The 18,202-nt window shown below is 47.9% G+C and overlaps 1 protein-coding gene across 1 annotated transcript in view; it reads left to right on the top strand.

Annotated features, from left to right (window-relative positions):
- The window catches only part of Sdk1 (sidekick cell adhesion molecule 1), a 961,631-nt gene that overhangs the window by 725,428 nt on the left and 218,001 nt on the right, over positions 1–18,202 (top strand). Inside the window, exon 14 of the mRNA XM_050163182.1 lies at positions 9,223–9,359. Coding sequence (XP_050019139.1) covers positions 9,223–9,359 — 137 coding nt within the window. The remainder of the gene's footprint in view (positions 1–9,222; positions 9,360–18,202) is intronic.

Below are 18,202 nucleotides of genomic sequence, written 5' to 3'. Positions count from 1 at the left end.
CCACACTGGGAGAAACAAGGCTACCTCTCAAACCTTCCCCTCCCAGAAGTCCCTGTTTGCATTCCGGGTGCCTGGCATGCAAGAGATGCTCAGGAAATTCACACGGCCGGCCGGTTGGTTGCTGGCTGAAGGCAGGCAGGAATACACTAATGAGTATGCTTTCTAGGCTAATGGCTGGCCTCCAGTCCTCGCTTACCTTCAGGGTGTGTCTTAGGAATAAACGTGCGGGTACCCACTGTCTATCAAAAAGCCCAGCTCCACTGCCCCCACTCTCAGCTCATGATTTTTTTTAAAAAAATCATTTTGATGATGTTGAAGAACACAGCCCGTGAATTCGCATAATTCTCCATACTCTTCACATTTTTAAAACTACCTTTGAGAACTCTTAGATCATCCAGTCTGGGTATGAAATAAATAAGTGTTAGCAGTTCATAAAGGCTCCGTCAGCAACAGCCCAATTGCGTACTTCCAATATAGCACGTTCTTTTTATTCTGAGCCGCGTTTATGTTCTGCTGATTTACATATCTTCCCCACTATTTACTTATTTGATTTCCTCTAAGTAAAATACATTTTTCAGCAAGCGTTGCTGTATGTATAAAATAATAGGCTTTCTGCAATGGTGAAACACCTCATCACTACAGATAGAAATATTTGCAAATCTGTGATTCAAACCAATTTGGGTGCCATGGGCTGCAGAGCTGATTCGGAAGGCTGTTGGCCCCTGGGAGTTGCTGGTGTGATAAACACGGCACTCTTCCAAGTGGCGACCAATGGGGAGAGTGGAACATCTTTAGATCGAGAGAGCTCTTGGAATGGGGGAGAGGGTTCAGTCAGTAAAATGCTTGCCAGGTGGGTATAAAGACCTTCATAGCAATTTCCAGGGCCCTCATGAAATACTGGGCATGGTAGCGTTTGCCTGTAATCCCAGAGCGGGGGAGGCAGGGACAGGCCAGTCCCAGGAGCTTGCTGGCCAGCCAGTCTAGCTGAGTTGTTAAGCTCCAGGTTCAGTGAGAAACCCTGTCTCAAAAAAATGAGATGGTAAGGGACAGTGAGCTGACTCCGTGCATAAAGGTGCCTGCCATCCAAGCCTAGTGACCCGAATTCAATCCCCAGATCTGACAGAAAGGAGGAAGGAAAGAGTCCACTTTATCCAACTGTTCTCTGGCCTCCACATGTACATGTGCTTGCACGCATACACACAAACGACACACACAGAGAGAGAGAGAGAGAGAGAGAGAGAGAGAGAGAGAGAGCGCTCTGGGGACACCACGGCACCAGCGACGGCCAGTGATGAGAATAGTAACAGTTCAGGAATGCGGAGCATCCCGTGCTTCTCAGGTACCTTCTAGTCCAGCACGGCCACATTTCCATGATTACCCAGATAGCAAATGCATAAATAAGAAAGGAAAACATGAATATCACCAAAGGGACTGAGAGGCACTTAGAACTGAACAGTGTCCTTCAAAAGCGTAAGAGTGTCCGATTCCCCCTTTCTCTCCACTCCAGTTAAAAGCCACCTTTTTGAATACAGGAATTAGGGCTGGGGAGATGGCTCAGTTGGTAATGTCTTCACCTTGCAAGCACAAGGACCAGATCCCCAGAACCCACATTAAAGAAAAAAGGCAGGCATAGTGGTACACACTTGTAGTCGCAGTGCTGGGGGAGCAGGGCAGAGACACGAGGGTCCATGGAGCTCACTGGCCAGCCAATAGGCTAATCGGTGAGCTCCAGGCCAGAGAAAAACCCCATCTGTCAAATAAAAATGTCAGCCGCTCCTACAGTAGAGTAACTAAGGTTGGCTTCTGCCCTTCATATACATATGCACACACACACACACACACACTATTGTTATATATTGAGAACATTTGAAGTGAGCTCTTAAACAATAGACCATCCAGTGGGATGTCACCATGCTCATTTGCTCCATGGTTGATCATTTTAGCACTAAGTGTTGTCCCTGCTGGAGGCTGGCTGAGTGATGCTTCATGCCCACTACATGGGCAAGGCTGTTGACTACAGCAGAGCCCCCATGAGCCAGGCTGACCAGGGATCCTTCCCACATGATGTGAACTTGTGGCATGTCATCTTGCTCCTCTGCTTCAGCTGGCACAGCTTACAGACTGGACGTGGTGGCACTGACCTCCCAGGACTGACATGGCCAGTGTTTCTCCAGTCCTGTGTTAAGCCCAGTGGAAGAGGGTCTCTCGAAAATTTAAAGCTCCCACAGTTTCCTCTCCACCCATAAAAGAGGGAATTGCCTCTCGTGTCATGGGTCTCTGTCTTGAAGCTGGGTGCTTCCATCATCATGACCCTCTGACGTACTAGAGGTGACTCCTGCCATTGGGCCCCCAGTGCCTACCTCTGCCAAGCAAATAGTGGGTGCCCAATATATGTCTAAGCAAGCTTCACCCCACTTACTAAGTTAAAAACAGGAGGGCATATTTTGTATCATCCAAGACAAGGAATGTATGTAGGCTCTGACCTAATTCCCTCTCTAAACTTCCAGATGGCTCAGTGACATGCCCTATACATTAGATGCAGAAGTCTTCATCATTAAACATTGTCACCTTGAAGACTAGAGTGGTAGTACAGCTGGAAGAATGCTTGCCCAAAACACATGAGATCCTGGGTTCAATCCCCAGCATGGGATAAAACCAGGCTTGGTAATACTCACTTGTAGTCCCAACACTAGGAAGGTGGGAACAGCAGGATTCAAAGTCCAAGGTTGGGCTGGGGCTGTAGTTCAGTTGACAGAGTAGTTCAGCTTGGCATGCATAAAGCCCCGGTTCAGTTCCCAGCACAGAACCAAAGTGGATGAGGTGATGGTACATGTCTGTTATCCAAGCACAGGGGCACAGAGGATTAGAAGAACTTCAGAGTGGCTCAACCACACAGCAAGTTCAAGGCCAGCTGGGGTACATGAGACTGTGCATGGAAGCCAGTGATAAAGTACCCCCACAAAAGCTGCCTGGGCATGGCGGCCTACCTGTAGCTTTAGCACCCTGAAGATGGAGGTAGGGAATGCCTGGGACAAGCTGGATAACCAGACTAGCCAAATCAGTGTGTTCCAAGTTCAAATGAGAGATCCTGCCTCAATGAATAAAGTGGAGTGTATGTAATCAAGGAAGACACCTGAGGTCAGTTTCAGGCCTCCATGTTCACATGCACACATCCACATACATGTGCAAGCATGCATACACACACATTCTATACACACAGATCATTCTTAATCACACTGCAAATTAAAAGTCAGTCTGGGCTACACCCTGTCTCAAAAACAGAAAGCAAACTACCAAAACCATTTTCACCTTGAGTTTTAATTCCATCTTTCCCTTTGATTTACTGGTGTTTTAGAGGCAGGATCTCAGTCCTGGGGTGACCCTGAGCCCCTCAAAACTTCTTGCCTTGTTGAACACACCAGAAAGACCAGTTTCCTAAGGTGTTATATGGATTGATTAATTGTTCAATCCTTTAAAGACCCAATTAGCATCGCCTGGCCCGTCCTGCTATCAGAGACTAATTCTTAGGAGCCCAAAGTACAGAGAAAATCTAATTTACTGAGCTGACTGGAAGACTCAGCCCCTGAGGCGGCAAGAGAGGTTTCTTTCAATAAAACTACTTCTGACAAAGACATAATAAGGAGTGAACAATTTAACACCATCCCCCAAAGTTATCAGGCCCCTTGTCTTCCTCCTCAGAGCAAAGTGGAAGAAGATGGGTTTGACCAAGTCATGATTTGTGCCTCAGTGGGGCAGAGCTCTTTTTGATGGAGAAAGTCTGACCTGGTCCTCTTTTGTAGGAGCAATTCTTCCTCGGCCACAATTTTACCCAATTGTTCGAAACTGCTCCTCCTTCCTGCACACCGCCCTTCCCGTCTCTCCTCCCCTGTGTAAGCTCCTGTCTCTACGGCTGTTGATAATTTCTGATAATACCGTGGTGTAAGGGACCTGGCGGCAATCTCCTGTTCCATTTCCATTGCAAGGCGACTCTGAACTGGCTTCCACTGCCATTGTTCCTCATGTCTTTGGTTTGTCACCATTGGGTATTATCAGATCCAGAAGAAACTCAGGACATAGGACTAACGGTGCCTGTTAGCACACCAAAGCTCAGGCTGGCCTCCAGACTCACTCAGTACCTGTGGCTCCACTCAGCTCCTCTCCTCTCACCCCACCCATTTACCCTAAACCTCTCCAGCTCATGAGCTTCTCCCCCAGCTTCTAGTACCTTTATAACCTGCCATTTAGGCCACGTATTCTCTATGCCCTCGTGGTCCTTCTCTCTTGGTCTCCTTTGCCCACACACTCTTCTCTTCCTCTCTCGATCTACCCCCTCTCTCTCCTCTTCCTCTCTCGTTCTACCCCCCCCCCTCCTCCCATGGCCCAGTTCAGTCTACTAACCATGTTTCATCTGCTGCTTTCTCTTCATGCTCTGGACTCTTCCAGATGCCTCTGGCTGTATCTCTCTCATGTCGACGATGGAACCCTTCCCCTCGACCACAGCTTAGTGTAGTCATGTCCTCACTTTGTGCAGCTGTAAACGTCTGAGACCCCCAAACATCATCTACCCACTCGTCTTAGAGTTGTCAGTGAAGTGCTTGGGTGCAGCCTACTCCTGTTGGATAAGATTTTCTGGGCTGGATCCGGGATATATGAAAGCCAGGTTTATCCATGACATGTTGCTCAGAGGTCTTATGTCTCATCCCCAAAATGACCATCAGAGAGTTAAAGAGAAAGCTTGGTGCTGGGAATGTCTCAGTGGGTAGATCACTTGCAGCATAAGCATAAGGACCTGGGTTTGTCTCCCCAGCACCTATGTAAAAAGCCACCTATAGCAGCTATAGTCTATAATCTATAACCTCAGCATTGGGGTGGCAGAGACGGGAGGCCTGGTCAGCCTGTCTTACTGAATGGATGAGATCCAGCTTCAGTGTAAAGCCTATCTCAAGGCAGAGGGTGACAGAGGAAGGCAGATGATGTTGACCTCTGGCCTCCACATGCACACAAACATGTGAAGGAACACCTACATACATACAAGCATGTATACACACACACACTCACACACACTAATTGAAAGGAAAAAATGTCAACTGTGAGCTCCTAGGATCTTATTGTGTATCTATGGGACAGGCCTGGAGCAAAGGCTGCCTCTGGGGCTTGGTCTGTCTATGCAGACATATTCTATGTCTATGTCATATGTCTATGCATATTCTTCTACTGTTGGGAGCTGTTGTGTGTCCACACAAGGACCCAGAGCCCTGGCCACCCCTGCTGGTTTTCTAGTTCATGTTTGTTGGGTCAGACCAACTTCTATTATTGGAGGCGTCTTTGCAGTGGAATCAGACACTAATTAATTGGAATTAGCACAGATCTCACAAGTCAAAGGCAGAGACTCCAGCACAGCTCCATGCCTCAGGCAGAAACTGGGAGTTAGGGTACTTCCATACCCCCTGACCTGCTAGCGCTCTCCTGAGCCATCAGCTGCAGTCTGCACACAGAGCTGTGGTTCTAATTACAGGTTTTTATAAAGGAGAAAACAACCACGACCAGACCAGTGATGAGCTGAAGAGTTGAGAAATATCCAAATTGCATGCATGGGATGGCTGTACTGTGAGGTTATGCACATGCTCTGGGCAGAGGCAGACATGCATGTGTGTGACATATGGGGCGTGACCTGCCTGGTTCTGTATCCCCCTTCTGGCTTGCACATCTTACCTCACAACACCTGCCAGGGAAGCACAGTGGAGCCACACCCAATAGAAGTTTCCTGATTGGCTGAAAGCTGGCTTATTACTGAAGGTCTCCAACCTCTGTCCATCCCACAGAAGCCAGAGATCGAACTGGCATGACAGCCTCCAATGGCGTTTCTCTTGTCCAGGGCCCAACTGAGTGACCTCATAAGCAGCCCCTCACCTACAGTACCAGAGGCCCACGGAAGTGACTAAGACAGCCCCATCCCTCTAAATATCCCAAGTGTTTTTAGAAGCTCTATCCCAGACCAGAAAAAACTGCTATTATCAACAGTTTTATCTGGATGTTTTTAGTCAAGTTTATTCTTGGTTTGTGTAAAAATGAATATAGTCAACTTGACAGGCTTGAGAATCACCTAGAAGACACACCTCTGGGCAAGCCTGTGAGCACGTTTCTAGATTAGGTTATCTGAGGTGGGAAGATGCACTTTGAATGTGGGCTGCACCGTCCCGTTGTCCAGAGCCCTGGCCAGAATGAAAAGGGTAAGTTGAGCAGACTTTGCTTCCTGTCTGTGGATGCCATGTGACCAGCATACTCCTGTCATTATGCCTTCCACAGTGTGAGCCAAAGAAACTGAGCCAAAGTAACTGTGGGCCAAAGTAACTTCAAGCCAAGTAACTGTGAGCCAAAGTAACCCTTCCCCACTTAAGTCACCCTTGTCAGACATTTCGTCACAGCAACAAGAAAAGTAGCAAATAGTTTGTTTCTATTTAGGGCCATTCAACCACTTCGGTCTTATTTCGAACCAAACCCATAACACCTTAAGGGAAATAAAAAGAAACAGGAGAATGGATATTTCCGTCTCAGCCTTGTTTGTTCGTTTGTTTGAACAGTGTTTATTGGTGTCTGACAGAGGTTTGGTTATCAGTTAACTCAAATGGAAACAGCAGTTTCTTCTCTGACTTCAAACTTGATTCACAGTTAAAGAGAACAAAAGACAACATTCCATGCTCAAGATTCTGCATTTTAGTGATAATACACAACCCAGTGCTATCTACAGGACGAATGTTCATTTGCTTAGAAATAGCAATGTTAGTGAGAGAGCTACCCCTCCCACACAGCTGAGTGCAAGCAGCTTTAGCAACTTGGAGATAGAGAGGGTGCGTTTCTTTCTGGGTCTTGCTAGGGATGGAACCCGGGGTCTTGTGCTTGCCAGGAAAGTGCTCTCACACGGGTTATAACCCTCAGCTCACACGTGCAGTTTTAAATGGGAAGTCAGGTGTAAGGCATTCGCTGTGCAAGCAGGAGACCCTGAGTTTATCCTCAGCACCTGTATAAAAAGCTGAGTATGTTCCGATTGGGGTGGGGAGCCAAGAGGAGTAGAGGGAGGGGAAACTGCAACCAGGATATATTGTATGAGAAAAGAATCTATTTTCAGTAAAAGGGGAAAATTGATAATGGCCGTGTATACCTATCACCCCAACATGAGTAATGGAGACAGGAAGATTCCTGGAGCTTCCTAGCCAGCTACTTCTGCCAAATCTGTGAAGTCTGGGTTCAGGAGAGACCCTGACTCAAAAAAACTAACATGGAGAATAATTGAGGAAGACGCCAAACTTCTGCCTGTGATTCCACATGCAATTACACAGACATGCACATGAACACACATGTACATGAATACACATATACACAAATACACATGTACATGAGCGCACACAATCAAGTACAGAGTGGGGCATAGTAGTGTGTGCCCAAGATCCCATCACTTTCAGGTCAGATGTTGGAGAATTCAAGGCCAGTGTGGCCAGCATAGTAAGTTCCAGACTAGCCAGGGCTATCAAGACTCAGCCAATGAATGGATGAATGAATAAGGCCTCCAAGCTTCCAAAATATCAAGCACAATGTTGGCATTTGTTCTGGCCCGTATGTTCTCTGATAACTGATGTCCAAGAGAGACCCAAAACAACTCAGTGGGTGGCACAGGTCATGCCTGGCAGCCCTCCCCTCTGTGACACCCGGTGTGATATGGGAGCAGGCACCATGCAGAAGGAGCACAGAGCACGCCCAGCTCTCAAGTCCCAGAGATCTAAGACTAAACCTAACTTTTACAGTTTGGGAAGTTCAGGGAGAGACTCTGTTCTGTCACCAGCAATGACTTCCTTAAGTAAGTGACCTCTTCTTGAAACTTAGGCGTTATAACTGCCCTTCCATTTTATGGCCTTGCCCGTGTGTGTTTTACCATCTCCACAGGCTTTTAGTTAGTTCTCACCACATTTACTCTTTTTTTTTTATGGTTTTTCGAAACAGGGTTTCTCTGTGGTTTTGGAGCCTGTCCTGGAACTAGCTCTTGTAAGACCAGGCTGGTCTCGAACTCACAGAGATCCGCCTGCCTCTGCCTCCCTAGTGCTGGGATTAAAGGCGTGCGCCACCACCGCCCGGCACCACATTTACTCTTAAGTGCTTCCCCCAAACCTCTAATGCGTACGGGAGACAGAATAACAGTATAACCCCATGCTGTCAATAAGAGTTTCCCCCAAACTCCAAATGGGTGAGTGTGGCAGCCCACACACTGGCAGATCCTCAGTGCCACCCGTTCCTCTTCATAGGGCTGGCTGGGATTACACAGCCAGCTTTTAGATGCATTGGCAAATCATCAACCACAGTATGTCTCATCGATGTTATAATGCGGGGACCAGGGCTATGGCTCAGCTGCTAAAGGGCTTGCTGCACAAGCATACAGATGTGAGTTCAAGAGCACACTCTGTACCACCTACATAAACATCTGGGTGCCATGGTATGCATCTAGACTCCCAGCTCTGGGGAGGCAGAAACAGGAGGATCCCTAGAGTTCTCTGGCCAGCCAGCCTAGCTGAACTACTAAGGTCCAGGCAGGTTCAGGGAGAGATCTCGCCTCAAAAAATAAAGTATAGAGCAACTAAAGGAGACGATTGTTCTCGTTTCCTTTCCATTGCTGTGTTAAAATGTGACCTAAAGCAACCTGGGGAGTGGATTTATTGTATCTCACAGTTCCAGGTTATGGTCCATTATCAGGAAGACTCTGAAGGGGGAGGAACTTGAAGCAACCGGTTGTATCACAACCGCAGTCAGCAGAGATAAATGAATGCTGTGCCTAGTACCCAGCTACCTTTTTCTACTCATATATGGTTCAGTACCCAAACTCAGGGAATGGTGCCACCCACAGTGGGCTGGGTTTGCTCACATCAATTGAGACAATCCCTTATAGACATGTCCATAGGCCATCCTGGTCTGGACCATCCCTCATGGAGACTTTCTTCCCAGGTGATTCTAGGCTATCTTAAGTTAATAGTTGAAAGTATCATAATAGATCAAATTATATTCAAATTGTACCACAAAAGGTGGAGCTGGGCTTACTTTGCTATTTTGGGACCCACAGACAGAGCAGTTTGTCCTTATTCCAGAACAACACTTGCCAGGTCCCTCCAACATGAGCATCAGATGACCCGTCAGTCTAACTTCACCTTCCTCTTGTTCTTTTTCCTCCCTTGCCTCTAGTGAGCTGCCTCACCCACCTCAGAACCTCCTGGCCAGCTTGAGCCCTTCACGCAGCCACTCAGTGACGCTGTCGTGGGTCCGGCCCTTTGACGGAAACAGCCCAGTCCTTTACTATACTGTGCAGCTGTCTGAAAACAGTAAGTAGCTGAGCAAGCTGTTGGTCCAGAAGAGAAACCAGATGTGTGTGAATGTGAGTGAGTGTGTGTGTCTGCTTGTCTGTCTGTGTATATGTGTGTGTGTGTGTGTGTATGTCTGTGTCTGTGTGTGTGCACGTGTGTTATAAGGCATGAGGGTATGCCTGTGTAAGCTAGGAGGCCAGAGGAGGGCGTCAGGTATCCTGTTCTATCACTCTGCACCTTATTCCCTTGAGACAGGGTCCCTTACTGAATCTGGAGCTAGTTTGGTGGACCCCAACTGCAGTGATCCTCCTGCCTCGGCCTGCCACAGCGCTAGATTTTTTTACATGAGTGCTGGGGATCTGAACCCAGGTCCTCATGCTTGCACAACAATGTTCTTGCTAACAGCCACCCCCTCCAGCCCCAGCCCCTTGTGCTCTTAATGTCATATCCTTCCCACTGCCTCACGGACAGAAACACATAGGCAGCAAAAGCAAGAGTAAGCTGGTGTGTTAAGGAGAGGGAAGAAGAATGTGGCTAGGGGAGAGGAGGCATCCTTCATGGGCTCTTGAGACCAGTCCCAACAGGATAGGAGTCAGGAGACTGCCTCTGGGGTCCTAGAGGACAGTGTAATCCATGGGGCACATTGGAAAGGGGGTAACAGTGCCTCCTAGATCTGACTTCAGAGTGGCAGTAGCAGGCCTTTGCATCTTGGGTGTTGCGGGAGGGCCTTCCGCTCCTCCAGCCTATAGCCGCTGAGAGACCACGCCCCAGTGGGTTTTATATCTGGAGCTTGGGGCTGCTTGCTACCTGTCACTTGCAGAAGTCCCTGAGCAGAGACAGGAATTGAACCTTTGGAACCACACTCTGTTCAGAGAGCCAGCCATCTGAGAGGACAGTGGGTCAGTATCCTAAATATCTGTCTATATCTCATCTCCAGTGATGGGTCCTAGCGGGGCGGGGAGGGACAGGCAGTCAAACATCTCAGAGCTGTTGGTCTCTGGAACACGGGTTAGGAGATATGTAATGTCTATGCACCTCCTTTCAGACCCGGCCCACTCACTCTGCATGTCTGGACTCCAGCACTGCATGAATCACGGGGTCTAGTTAGAGCCTGCTCTTGTCATCCTTGTCATCTAGAGCACCTGGGTTTGGAGGGTTAACCCAGAACAGGTCAACCATTAACAGGGTGTGTGTGTGTGTGTGTGTGTGTGTGTGTGTGTGTGTGTGTGTGTGTGTGTATGTGCAGACAAGCTAGGCTGGTGGTAAGACATGAGTGTCGATTCCTTCCTATGGTGTGGATGGGCACCCGTGTGTCTTTACAATGCAGAATTTAGAGGTCTCCATCATTGTTTTCTCAGATACAGAGGTGGTGCTGAGTCGGGAGTAGCCCTGTGGTTTCCTCCCCGCCTCTGAGCCACTTCCTTAAGCAACCCTGGCTCCCTCCAGTAGGGAGAGGGAGCTGTCCTTCCTCCCCTCCCCCTGGCTCCCTCCAGCGGTGGTGGAGGGGCTGCCCTTCCTTCCCTCCTGCCTGCCCCTGCTTGCTCCTTCTCCAGCCCCTGCAATAGGCCAGCGCATCTTTCTTATGACACACACCAGGGATGGGGTAGTGGTCAGCTGTGACAAGGATGGAGGTACAGCCACACACTGTTACCCTTGGCAACCTGAGGCATGTTCCCTTTAATCTTTTAGGGACCTCAACTCAAATAAAGCAGGATTCCTGACTTCACCACAGAAAAGAGTTTCAGGGCAAGCCAGCGAGAAACTGAGTCTGAGTGTATGAAAAGACATTTTAATATAGATTTTAGGCAGGAGGATTAAGAGAAAGTGAGGTGCTTGGGAAGAAAGATGGGTGTGGGCTTCTTAAAGAAGAGTCGGCCCCTCCTAGCCTTTATGATATTCATGAAACACCGTTTTGGTGGCATTTGATGCTATTACCCTCCAAGAGTCACTGAGGAACATAAATGAGGTCACAGGGGACCTTGAGGGCACTTGATGGGACTGCAATTGATAAATGAAACTCTTGCTGGGGATGGGGATACAAGACAAGGAACATCTTCACTGTAGAAGTTAGCGGCTTGTTTAAGATTCCCAGAGAGGACTGAGGCCCCACCCAAGGACACACACATTCAGGCCCAAGCCTGCTTCATGTCTTTGTTAATATTCTGAGATGCCGGTATAGAACAGAGTATCATCTATCAGCCATACTCACTGTGGACACTGATGTCTGAGTTGGAATTCTCTCTCTCTCTCTCTCTCTCTCTCTCTCTCTCTCTCTCTCTCTCTCTCTCTCTTTCTCTCTTTACAAAACAGGGTTTCTCTGTGTAGCTCTGAATGTCCTGAAACCCTGCAGACCAGGCTGGGCTTGAACTCACAGAGATCTACCTGCTTCTGCCTCTAGAGTGCTGGGATTAAAGGTGTGTGCCACTACTACCTGGCTATGAGTTAGAATTCTTGACTCCTAGCTGGCTTCAACCAGACTCCAGGGTGAGTGGTTCCTTTCCTTCCCACCTCCTCCTCATTTGCTGTCTGTCTATCTGGCCTCAGAACCCCGTCCAAAGGCCTCACATTCCTCCCTGACTATTGCATAGACATAGCTACTTTTATTGGCATCTTGCCATCCTTTTAGCCCTAACCTTGTTCCTGCCCCCCCACACACATACCTAGCCATTTCCACTTCCTTCACTTGTGGTCCTGTTTCTATGCCACTTGGGCCGCAGTCTTGAACCAGTCCTTATAGCCTCTGCTGCACCTACCTGAGCAGCAGCAGCCCTGGCCTTTTAGGCCTTGAGGTTACTCTGACACCCTTGTCCCTTCTCTCAAGTCTGGGCCATTTCAAGAGCCCATTAAGGATGCCTAAACTGCCCCCGTTCCTAAACTGCCGCAGGTGCCTAAACTGCCCCAGATGCCTAAACTGCCCCAGTTCCTAAACTGCCCCAGATGCCTAAGATGCCCCCAGATGCCTCTCCAGGACTTGCTTCCACTTTTTCCTTTCTTAGCCTTTCTCCCCGCAAACACCAGTGCTGACTCCTTCCAACTAGCAATGGGCCTGATCTCTCCCTGTGAGCCCCAGAGAGCTCCCATAGCATCTAGGATGAAGCCCAAACTCTCCAGTCCTGTGTAACCTCAGCTTGCTGCAGGCCACCTCACTCTGCTGGGCTCCTTGTTGCCCCTCAGCCCCTGTCAAACAGGCCACGTACCATCTCTGTGCTTTATCCTTCACTTAGAATGCTGGCAGGGACAGAGTGCTGTTTCTCACCGCTGTTCCCCTCCAAAGGGCTCACCGGCACACAGCTCAGTGTAACTTTTGAGCTATAATCTGGAGTCTTCCTTAACAATTTTTTTTTTTAAATCAGGGATGGGTGCTAGGTAAGAATGCTAGCCTTGACCACACCCCCAGCCCCTCACTGGTTGGTTCCAGGCCACTGTTCTGCCACTGAGTCATGTTCCAGCCCCTCACTGGGGGATTCTAGGTGGGTGCTTTACCACTGAGACATACCCTAGCCCCTCACTGGGGGATTCTAGGCAGGGGCTCTACCCCTGAGCCACACCCCAGCCCCTCACTGGGGGCATCTAGGCAAGTGCTCTACCCCTGAGCCATGACCCCTCACCACAGGATTCTAAGCATGTGCACTACCATAGAACTATATTTTAGATTAACTTTCTGAATCTTACATCCATGTCTCAGCCACAACAGTAAGCTTGGACACAGCTCAGAGGGAGATACTGTAGTCAGGCCTTTTTCTCTCCTTGACCTCTGACCTAGTTTCCTTCCATAGAGAAAGTAATACTGGGGCCAGGCTAACTGACAACAGTGTCAACATTTAATCCCCAGCCAGAGAGGGAAGTGTCAGCATTATTTATTAAAATACCTTTTCACAAGACAAGGTTTTCTGAGGCTGTCATGACTGCATGGCCCGTGACAAGAATATGTGTGGAGAGAATATGACAGGAGCAGAGCTCTTGTTGTCAGAAGTTGACAGATATCCACCATAAAGACAGCTCCTGGCAGGTATCCATCTCCTGGAGACAAAGAGTGGTGTTCTGCTCTCCTTTGTGTTCCTGGTCCTAGAGTTTAATAGCTACTCAGTAGATGAGATAATGTGGATCTGTGGCAGAGCCACCAGCATGGAGATCAGACAACGTGGATCTGTGGCAGAGTCACCAGGATGGAGATGAGATAACGTGGGTCTATGGAAGAACCACCAGGATGGAGATAACATGGATCTGTGGAATAACCACTGGGATGGAGATGAGATAACGTGGATCTGTGGCAGAGTCACCAGGATGGAAATGAGACGATGTGGATCTGTGGCAGAGCCACCAGGATGGACTGCTGAATCACACTATCCCTAGAAAGAAGTGAACAAATGTCCACTCACCAAATAGAGAACCAGCAACAGACCACAGTAGCAATACCACCAAGGTACAGCTTGTTGAACTAGTGAGTGTTTGGGGGTCACCCACAGGAATATGGCCGAGGGGTTACTTACAGGAGCAGGGACCACCCAAATGCAGCCACATCATCAAAACCCACCCAGCATGGATGGTGACTCATGAAAATTGGAACCCTGAGGCTCTCCATACAACTTCCAGGCAACTCAACAGGCCAGAGGCTCCTCCCCTAAACCATCTTCAGTGCTTATATAACTTTGGGGAAGTAGAGGCCATTTGCAACTCGTAAGTTTCAGGAACTTTCTGAGACTGTCTTCTTGTTTGCTCCCTCGGTCCTAAGGAGGCTTCCTCCAACATGGGATGTCAACATTCAGAGGAAAGTGCTATACAGCATGACATTCTGGGCGGTCTTCTGCCAGGGAAGTGTTCTACCTTCCCTTACTGACACCCAAATGGGCATTGATTCAAAATATCACACAGGCCATTTCCCAACTGACAGCAAGACTCATTTTTCCAGTCAAGCATACTGTCTAAATCAGAAGCAGGCTTTATATGCAACCCTCCATTCATCCATGTTGATTGACATCTGCTCTTCACTGGGCAGTGCCTTGTATGCTGGAACACAGACATGAAGTGACCAACCTCAGCTTCAAACAAGGAAGTGATCAGATTCATCAATGCCCAAAGCTCGGTTGATAAAGACCCTGATGCATGCACATGCAGACCTGAGTTTGATCCTGTGGAATACATACTAGCAATCGAAGAATGATAGGAAACTTTTGTAACCCCCGTGCTAGAGAAATGGAGACAGCTGGATTCCTTGTGCTCACTTGTCAGCTAATAGGGACGAGTCAGGTCCCAGTGAGAAATCTTGTCTGGAAAATCAATGTGGACAACTGGAAAATGATGCCTGATATTGACCTCTGGCCTCCACATACACATGTATACACATGCACCTACATACAGTCAATATGTATGTATGTATGTATGTGTGTGTGTATTAGGGTCCATATGGCACTAATTTTTGTCTCTTGTGTGTTAAGATTCTGGGGTCAAACCCAGTATCTTTTGTATGTATTCTAGACAAGCCCTCTACCACCCAGTCACCTTACCAGCCCCTATCTGTCACTACCCTTGACCAATGGTCACCAAGAGCACACATTAGACAACTTTGCAGGTATTTTTTTAGGTACTTCCATTTGTTAAGAATGTGCCAAAGAACGGCCCTGGCTGGTCTGTCATTGCCCTGTGATCCTCTCAGCTGGACCCAGCTTGGGTCAGCCCTTCAGCCTGCCAAGTATTGGGAGGATAGGACAGTTACCGCATGCCTATCCCTGACTTCAATCACGCAAGACTAGTCTGTGGTCTCAACAGAAGCAGCACGTGTTGCTACCAGTTGGTTGGTCGTGTACCTTCCTATCACAGCAAAACGGAGGATTGCCTCTGTCATCTGGACCCGTGATGAGCTTTTTATTTTTATTAGGAATGAATCCCGTTAAGAAGCAACTGAACACGCAGGCTAATTACAGCCAGAGAGAACCGCTTAGCAGCGGGCATACTAAAACGGGGATTGTGTTTGGCCCACACTTGGCACTTAGAAGTGGACAGTGCTGAATAACCCCAGCCACCCAACAGGCCAGCTGCTTGGGGGAGCAGCTTCCATCAGTTCCTCCTAGCAGGCTGATGAGGCTGCTGTTCTCCTAAAAGTCCTTGATCCTGTAGGAACCAGGCAGATGCTTCTCAGTGGCTGAGACAGGGCCTTCCTAGCGCTTGCTTTCCCTGCATGCCTACCATCACAGAAGGGCTGTCTCAGAGATGTATAGACAACCAAGGCAGAGTGTGAACTTAACCCTGGTTCCATGCTCTTAACTGGAGTCAAAACTGTGTGGAGAATGTCTGGCCCCTGTAGGCATACAAAATTCCTCTTGCCGTGAAGTGTGATGGTTTTCTTGTCACAGGTGCTTCCCAGTGAGCTGGGGACATAGGCAGGTTGGCAGTGTCATCGTGCCAGTTCAGGGTCCCCACCTAGTGAGCCGAGGTAAGCAGGGGGTTGATTCCATAAGCAGGGCTGGGGATCCAAGCAGAGAGGGTTTCTCTGCAGAGCTGGTGCAGGGCCTCCTAGTAGCTGAATTTTCCCAGGCCTTTAGGCCGCATTAGAATTTGGTTGCAAAATGAAAAGCATTTTTTCTCACTCTCCCAGATGTGTCCTGACTGTAGCTAAGAACGATGTGTCTGTGGGGTCATGGTTAAGGGGAGCTGTCAGGAAAAGAAAAGCTCTCAAGTGAACCAAAGATGCAAATGAATGCAGGGCTCACCAGGTACCTCTCCAGGCTGTCTGATTTCACAGAGGCAGCTCTTTGGGTCATCTTATAACTCGGTAAATTCTAGGAAAGTCGCTGCGATTTCAGTGTTTCTCGTCTGTAAAAAATGCAAAAGGATACAAGTAGATTTTGTGTTGTAGAGGGTAAGCCTGTGCCTGACTGTAGCTCTGTAGATATGGATCTGTTTTGCGTCTGTCGATTCATTTTGGTGTTATTGATGTGTATGTGTTGCTCGTTTCTCTCCTGATATGGTTGGGACATCTTATTGGAATCAGGGAGCTAATTAAAACTTGATGCAGGATCTAGGGAAACCAGCTGGTGAGCTCTGGGTTCAGGGAGAGACCCTGCCTCAAAAATAAGTTGATGAGCAACTGAGGAACACCCCTCACATTGACCTTGTAGCCACCCCCTCACACACACACACAAACGGGCACACACACAAACACAGTGGGCAGATGTTCAATGTTCATTCTGTGTTTGCAAAAGAGCCTCAATGCTCCTTTTTGTAAATGTATCACCCAACTTAAATGAACATTTGTTGAGTGTTAAAAATGCACATTCTCAGTGTAACACCACAAGTTTCCATAGCAACCCTGATGTTTAGAAGACGCCATTGTAGTTGCTAAACCGAGTCCCTGCCTGTCTTCTGTGACTGGACTAAGACATCCCCCTGCTGAACTAGAGTTGCAATAGTCTTTTATCAGCGAGTGAGAAAAATCAAGTCATTTCTTCATGATAATTTTTAAACTTAGTGCCTACTTCACTATCTCCTAGTAAGGTATTTGTAGTATATTTATCTAAAAAGAAAACCCATAAATACCTTATGATACTTAGTTCTTGGGTTTTGTTTTTAGTAAATGTGAGTGTTTATAACTGTGGTTTTTTATTTCTAAAAATTTAAATTTACTTATAATATAAAATACATATGTACTTTCATTACAAATTTATATCTGCTCATAGCCAGGTATGGGAGTGCACACCTGTAACTCATGTACTAGGAGAGTTAAGATCTGAGGGCAGCCTGAGCTACTTAGTGCTACACTGTCACTGTCCCCAAAGAAAAAAGTAATAAAAGCTAGTCACTGCAGTCCTTCATCCCATGCCTGGTTCACTCTTCCCTACCTTCTCCAAAAATTCAGTCCCTCTCCTCTGCCTAAAGGAGAGGACTCTGCAGTCATCTCAGTTCCCACCCCTGCCCGACTCCTCCTGTTCCCTACTGAAGCCAGATCACCATAGTTCCAAAGGACTTCAGGCCACACACCCCCGCCTTGTCATCCTCAGAACCCTTCTACTTGATTGTTCCTTCCACTCTGGTGTCATCCTGAATTCTTTGCTCCTGTGGCCCCACCTCTGCCTCTTTCTTCATGCTTGTGTATATATGTGGGGTGAACATGTGCATGCAGATAATACATATGCTATGTGCACATGTGTGTGGAGTTCAGAAGATCTCAGGTATCATTCCCTGGGTGCCATCCACTTTGATTTTTTATCACTGTCATGGAACCTTACCAAGTAGGCTATGATGGCTGGCCAGTGAGTCCTACAATGGATGGCCAGTGAGCCCTATGACGGCTGGTCAGTGAGCCCTATAATGGATGGATGACCAGTGAGCCCTATGACGTCTGGTCACTAAGCCCTATGACGGCTGGTCACTAAGCCCTATGGTGGCTGGTCAGTGAGCCCTATGATGACTGGTTAACAAAGCTCCAGACTAATACTTAAGGGGAGCTTGGCTTGACTAAGAAAAAGTGTAGGAAGTGTTATCCCTATTTTCACCTCTATGAGGTGCTATTATTGCCCATGAACCATGCCTCTAGGCCCATCCAAGGGAATTCTTCCTCTTAAAACCCCTTTGAGGTAGTAGTAGTGTGTGCACCCATGGAACCAGACAAGGAGCCCACTTCATTACACGGCCTTCCCAAAGGTTCCATTATTTCCAGCTGCTGGCCTGTATTCTCACCAGCTTGCCATCTTATGTCCCATCCTCTACAGAACTCATTGCTTGAAGAATAGATTCTAGGCTGATTAGCATGGGAGACAGCACCATTCATCATCTGGCCACCACCTGCCTCTCCAGATTTGTCTCCAGCCACTTATTGGTTCCTTTTTTTTTTTTTTTTTTTTTTTTTTTTTTTTTTTTTTTTTTTT

The sequence above is a fragment of the Alexandromys fortis genome, unplaced genomic scaffold, assembly GCF_014885135.2.
Source record: "Alexandromys fortis isolate MF-2015 unplaced genomic scaffold, M_Fortis_MF-2015_v1.1 scaffold_144, whole genome shotgun sequence".
Classification (NCBI taxonomy): domain Eukaryota; kingdom Metazoa; phylum Chordata; class Mammalia; order Rodentia; family Cricetidae; genus Alexandromys; species Alexandromys fortis.
Note: the sequence above shows the minus strand (reverse complement) of the source record. Positions and strands in the feature narration are given on the sequence as shown.